This window comes from Pholcus phalangioides, unplaced genomic scaffold, assembly GCF_987345545.1.
Source record: "Pholcus phalangioides strain wild (caught in Gottingen) unplaced genomic scaffold, Ppha-v1.0 ptg000006l_1, whole genome shotgun sequence".
Taxonomy (NCBI): Eukaryota; Metazoa; Arthropoda; class Arachnida; order Araneae; family Pholcidae; genus Pholcus; species Pholcus phalangioides.
Genome location: NW_028301599.1, coordinates 1,756,818 through 1,763,867, shown reverse-complemented (window position 1 = coordinate 1,763,867; position 7,050 = coordinate 1,756,818). Strand labels below are relative to the sequence as shown.

Below are 7,050 nucleotides of genomic sequence, written 5' to 3'. Positions count from 1 at the left end.
AAGCGAAAGTTGGCATCAACTCCATCTTGTGTTGGGAGCAAAAGATAAAAAGTTAGGTGTTTCCATCCCGCCCGGCGTTGTAATGCTAATTACAACCAATATCAATTTAACACAGTACAAAAGAAATTAAAAAATGCTTGAAATCAAAACTTGTACACAATACATATTGTAAAAATAATTATGAAGAATTATGAGCATATAACTATAATGGTAATAATACATTTTCAAGATAAATGCATCTTACTTGTGTAGGCATATCCTATCTAAGGGTACGTCCATAGTGCACCGCTTCTCGCTTTATTGCTTAAACCGCGGCAGTTGTAGAAGGCGAGGTGATCCCGCGCGATTCTAGCCGGTGGTGGTTATAGTACACCGCTCGCGGGAGCGTCTGCCTGCATGGGCAGTTGGCATCATGGAACTATCACGTGGGGATCTATTGTGTGGTTTTTGTTGACAACAAAAAATATTTATTATAAAATTAAACATGAAAGAATGACGAATGTACATGAAATTAATAGGACTCGCCTTGAAGTTGCAAGGGGTTTAGTGTAATCGCTAATTATAGTTAATTAATTAATTGATGATAAATCAGCGATTTCGATTTTAGTGCCACAACAAATTTTCGATTAGAAAAACAAAAATTAATCGTTACAAAATTCCGTTTGATTTAGTTTTATCGTTAATTAGTTTATTAACGATAAAACTAAATCATGATCGATAATTAGTAACGGTGAAACGAAATCCAACGGTATTTTGATTAATTAACGATATCGTTTTTATTATGTCAACTAATTAACGATTAGTATTAACAATAATTAGGCGTCATAAAAACTCCGTTGGATTTAGTATGGTAATTAATGATCCTTAATCAATAAACAATTTCGCTTATTATTATGTCATAACTAATTAACGATTAGTATTAGCAACAATTATCCATCACAAAAACTCCATTGGAATCAGTATAATCGTTAATTAACCTTAATTAATGATTAACCAACGATATTTCTTTTATTATGTCATCTAGTTAACGATTAGTATTAACAATAATTAATCGTCACAAAAACTCCAATTTGATTCACTATAATTGTTGATTTTCTTTAATTACTTAATGATTAACGATTTCGCTTTTATTATGTCATAATTAATCAACGATTAGTAATAACGATAATTGATCGTTACAAAAACTCCGTCGATTTACTATTCCATTATAAAACGAACACTTAGAGGAAAGTATCCGTTTAAAACTGCAAGCGGTGAGCCGGTCAAGCGAGAAAAAGAAATAATAATTCATTCCGGTTAAAGCGGGTAAAAGCAGTTTGAGCCGGTAAAAGCAGGTAGGCGGGCGCACTATGGCCGCCCCAATGAGTTTTCACGATCTTTTTTCAGCCGCGATAAAGCGAGTAGCGAGAAGCGGTTCACTATGGACGTACCCTTAGGCATCAAAATGAACTGAAACAATCTAAACACATAACTGCTGTAATCAAACACGCGTTGCAATTGATTCAAAATGCAACAAACATATGTACAGTCAATTCAAATTAATATCCATTCTGAAAAGCTTAAAAAAAAAACATCAATATCATATGCAATGAAATTATGCAGCTAAAATGCACAAATGAAAATACTAAAATATATCCGCTAAAATATGATAAACACAAACACTAGATAAAAAAGTACATGAAGACAAAGTCACTTCATTTCTCTTGAAGAGGGAGCAAACAAATTTTTGCTATGGATCGTTTGATTAGTCCTTTTTTAGTTCGTACAGTCACAACGCGAACCTTGTGATCTGGACCTGGAATGATTTCTTCGATTCTTCCAAGTAACCAGTTACACGGCGGCACGTTATCTTCCTTGACAATCACCATGGCACCTGGTTGCACATTAGATTTTGAGAAGTGCCACTTATTTCGTTGCTGGAGCGAACTTAAGTAGTTCATCTGCCAACGCTTCCAGATGGTCTGAACGAATCGTGTTGTGAGCTGCCATCGAGATAGTCGGTTATCACCAAGGTGGCACAGGTCAGGCTCAACAACAGTGTTAAGCGATCGTCCAATCAAAAAGTGAGCTGGTGTTAGGACATCAAAGTCATTAATGTCTGGCGATAGAGGTGTAAGTGGTCTGGAGTTCAAAATTCCTTCAATTTGGGTCATAACAGTTTGGAACTCTTCCAACGTGAGTTTGGAAGACCCAACAGTTCTTTTGAAATGGTGCTTGAAGGACTTGACACCAGTTTCCCACAAACCTCCAAAATTTGGAGCTCTTGGAGGTAGGAAATTCCATGTGATTTCCTCGAAGGCGAAAAAATTAGCCACAGATTCATCAGGTTTCACAACCATCTGATGAAGACGTTTCAACTCTGTGTTGGCACCGACGAAATTAGTGCCATTATCGCTGAATATTGATGAGCATTTTCCACGTCTAGCAAAAAACCTCTTTAGACATGCAATAAATGCGTCTGCTGTCAAATCTGACACGAATTCTAGGTGGATTGCTTTAGTCACAAAACACACGAATAAAGCAACATAGATTTTATGCAATTGACCCCTTCTCTGACCCTTGAATTTTACGTAGAATGGGCCACAAAAATCTACTCCACAAACGTTGAATGGAAAAGTTCTGTTTACTCTTTCCTTAGGCAAGTTGCCCATTATTTGCTCAAGAGTGGTCGGTTGTGCACGGAAGCATGTTACACACTCATGAACTATTTTTCTTGCAAGGTTTCTTGCACCAACAACCCAAAAAGTTAGGCGAACGAGATGCAGTAAGGTTTGAGAACCTACATGCAGGTGTTTACGGTGATAGTATTCGAAAATCAGTCTCGTTAGTCGGTGTTTGGCTGGTAGAATTATCTGGTGTTTTTGATTGAACGAAATGTCTGCTTCATTTATGCGACCACCAACGCGAAGCAATTCTTCCTGATCGATGAAGGGATTGAGATTTTTCAATTTGCTTTTAGTGGAGACTTGAGCCCCTTGCTTCAAGTTCCTCAATTCCTCACTGAATTCCCTTTGAACTATCTGGATTATTTTTATTCTTGCCACGTCAAGTTCTTGGGCAGTGAGTGGACCTGATTTTTTATCTGTCTTAGATCTGGCATTAGAACAAAATCTAAAAACGTAAGCAACTATTTTAATGATGGCTGTGTATCTGCTGGCTTTCGTTATTATGGGTGTTATAACATCATCAACACTTGCTACCAATGAATGTTCAACGGATTTCTTGAATTCACTAGCAAATGTCTCATCCTCAGCTGTGAACGTAGGTGGATCTAAATCAAAACTAAGTTCTGATCTCAAATAATCAGGACCGCTCCACCACAATTCATTGTGAATTAATTTGTCAGGAGACAAGCCACGTGACACCAGATCTGCTGGATTGTCTTCGGATCTAACGTGGTACCACTTGTACCCACTAGTTATTTCCTGAATAACTGCCACTCTATTGGCTACAAAAGTTTTCAACAAATGAGGTGAGGTGTTGATCCATGCCAGAACAATTTTTGAATCTGACCACAAAATAATTTTCTTAAGGTCTAACCTTAGAGATTCTACGACTATACTGATCAACTTGGACAGCAGCACTGCTGCACACAATTCCAAACGAGGTATAGTAGTCACCTTGAGTGGAGCCACTCTTGACTTACTACACAACAGCTTAACACTGTACACATTTTCAGAAAGACACCGCACGTAAACTGCTGCGCCATAAGCCTCAGAAGAAGCATCGGCGAATCCATGTATTTCAATTGATCGACCTTCACCAGATAAGCAATAACGATCAATGCATACATCATTAACAACATGCAGGGCAGTAATAAACTTGCACCATTCGGTTGCTTCCTTTTTTGGAAGCGTCTTATTCCAGTCCAATTTCAACAGCCACAAACGCTGCATGAATATTTTTGCCTTAACTATGATAGGCCCTAGCAATCCCAATGGTCCCAACAGTCTCGCTATATCCGAGAGAACGGTGCGTTTGGTGTAATCGGAAGATAGGTTTGAGCTTACCTTGAACGTGAAATAGTCCTTTTGGGGATTCCAAGCCAAGCCCAACGTTTTCACAGTGACATTGTCCTTGGCATCAAAACTGTATCCATTCTCGCCATGGTTGACTGCGTTTAGCAGTGTCGAATTGGAACACCACTTGTGAAGTGTCATTCCACAAGTTTGGAGCATCTGTATCAATTGACGCTGAAGCTCTAGAGCGTCATGTAGTTCATGTGCACCAGACAAGATGTCATCCACATAAAAGTCCGAGAGTGCAATCTTGGACGCATAAGGAAATCGAGATTGTTCGTCTAGCGCAAGTTGTTTCAGCACACGTGTAGCTAAATACGGAGCACAAGTTGTACCGTAGGTGACAGTCAATAATCTAAACACCTTAACAGGATCGTTCAGATTTTCTTTCCACACGATTCTCTGCAAATCACAATGGCCGGATTCAACCAGAATTTGCCGATACATTTTTACAATGTCGGCGGTGAAAGCATATCTATGTTGACGAAATCTCATCATAATTGAGAATAAATCCTGTTGAATAGTTCCACCATTCATGAGCAAATGGTTAAGAGACACCCCTGAAGAAGAGACGGCGGATGCATCAAAGACAACGCGAAGTTTTGTACTCGCACTATCAGGTCGGTGAACGCCATGATGTGGCATATAGTAGGTGTTGTAATCAACTGCAACAGAGGTGAGTTCTTCCATGTGTCCCAAATCCTCATACTCCTTCATGAAGGACACGTAAAGCTTTTTCATATCTCCATCCTTGTCTAGTCGTTTGCACGTTACGTTCAATCTTCTACTAGCCATGGCCAAAGAATCTCCCAATTGTGTTTGATCTGATTTAAGAGGTAGTTGCACTACATATCTACCTGCCTCATTTCTGGAATGAGTCTCACAAAAATGCTTTTCACAAAGAAATGCCTCAGTACTTTCAATAAGCTTGTTTTCGTTTACGGATTCCAAGTCCCAGAATCTTTTCAAGGTGTTATCTAAATGTTCTAATTCATTCGATAAGTGACAATATCGGACATTACTTTCGGTTTGATTTTGAACAGCACCGCAAACTATCCAACCAAAAACAGTTTCTTGCAACGATAATTTAGATGTGGTAATCCGATGTTCGCATAAAATCTCAAAGAATATTTCGGCACCCAATAAAATGTCGATTCTATGCGGAACATTAAAGTCGGGATCTGCTAGCCGTATATTCTCTGGAGGGGAAACTTCAGATTTGTTGATATATCTGGAAGGACTGAAACCCATCACTTTCGGAACTATTAGCAACTCCAATGAGCGCCTAAACTTGTCATCTGAAGATGAAATTACCACATGCAGTTTCTGGTTTATGTTTACTGGTAAGCCGCTCAACCCAGACACAGCGACGAAAGTTTTATTTCTTTTCAGCCCAAGTCTCTTTGCGCATTTGGTAGTGACAAAGCTTGACTGCGATGCACTATCCAACAGCGCTCTACATGGTTGTAAACAACCTCGTGAATCCCTCACGTATACCACTGCTGTAGCCAGAAGAACGTAGTTATTCGTCACTTGTCGAGGAGTGCTGTTTATGAGGGACGATGTGTGACTGACTTCCCCCATCTCATCGGATTGTTTATCAGCAAGCGGGAGTACGTTTGATGCTTGCGGAGGCGACTTTCCTTCTTTTTTTGTTTTGTCTTCTAACAAGTCATTTCTTTTAACTCTGTGAAGGAGAGTGTGATGTTTGTAACCACAGATGTTACAGCCCTTGGACATACATTCATTTACTGTATGGGAGTCATTTAAACAATTGAAACACAGGTGTTTCTTTTTCACTATATTTTGCCTCTCATTAATGCGTAGCCTATGAAACTCAGAACAATTATATATGGAGTGTTCTAATTTGCATACAGGACATGATTTCCCGTAGTTAGAGGATTTTACAGCAAAGGTCCTCGATTTATTTATAGGTGAATTGCGAGGCTCACGGACGGGAATGATTCGCGTGACACCTTCCAAAACCTGACATCTGCTTTCCAAAAACGAAATCAAACTATCCCAACTAGGAATTTCTGTAGATTCTAGGGTCATTTCGAATTGTTTTCTTGTTTCTCTGTCCAATTTTCTGAGAATTAAATTGGATAATATTACTTCACTCAGAGCATCTGTTTTAAGATTTGCAATGTTTAATGCTCTCAGGTGCTTTAGAACGTTGTCTAGCAAGGCTCTCAAATCTTTAGCCGACTCTTGGGTGATTTTAGGGATTGAAATTAATGCATTGATATGCGTATCAACAATCAAACGTTTGTTTTCAAACCGTTTCTCTAGTGCAGAGAATAATGAATCAAAGGTGTCTTCAATGCTTTGGACTTGTCTAGCTTCACCTTTTAAGGCAGCTTGTAAATAATACAGTTTTTGCACATCGGAAAGGTTATTATTTTCGGTGATCAAAGAATTGAACTGATTTTTGAACAAGATCCACTCTTCATATTTACCACTAAATTGTGGCAGGGGAATTTCTGGCAGTTTTACGTTTTGCTTAGAGGCATTAGTTTCGATTTTACTGGGAACGAAACTCAACAAACTCAAACGGATTTCAATGTCCTCTAATTTTTCTTCAATTTCACAGAGCTCTACATTTAGAACTTCGAATTCATCATCTTTTAACACTTCATAATATTTCAATTTCAACTCTTCAAAACTGTTTTTTGTCGTGTTTAATGTTTCCTTTCTGCATTTAATTACTGCCTCACTAGCACTTTCATTATCTGACAAGAATTTATCAAGTCTGGTGATTTGGGCCTTGACGTTGCCCTTACGTCGACTCAACACAGTTAAATTCGCCATTGTGCGAATCGAAATATGAATTTGGTGAAATTCTACTTACAGTTTCTTGTGTAGAAAAGTTGAGTATCCAAAGTTGAGCTGATTCACTAATCAACTATCAATCTATAGGTTCACTGATGCTCGATTCACTAATCAAATATCAATCTATAGGTTCACTGGTGCTCCTGCGATGACGGACCAACGGCCATGGTCGATACCATGAACTCAAACACACACCTGT

The 7,050-nt window shown here is 38.7% G+C and overlaps 1 protein-coding gene across 1 annotated transcript; it reads right to left on the bottom strand.

The window, feature by feature from the left end:
• Nucleotides 1-1,694: 1,694 nt before the first annotated feature.
• Nucleotides 1,695-6,830, bottom strand: LOC149085654 (uncharacterized). The gene has a single exon (XM_089232488.1). It carries the CDS (start codon nucleotides 6,828-6,830, stop codon nucleotides 1,695-1,697), a length of 5,136 nt encoding a protein of 1,711 aa, XP_089088614.1.
• Nucleotides 6,831-7,050: the final 220 nt, after the last annotated feature.

Excerpts from the sequence above, each read along its gene's own strand:
- LOC149085654 (XM_089232488.1), bottom strand. The coding sequence starts at position 6,830 with ATGGCGAATTTAACTGTGTTGAGTCGACGTAAGGGCAACGTCAAGGCC.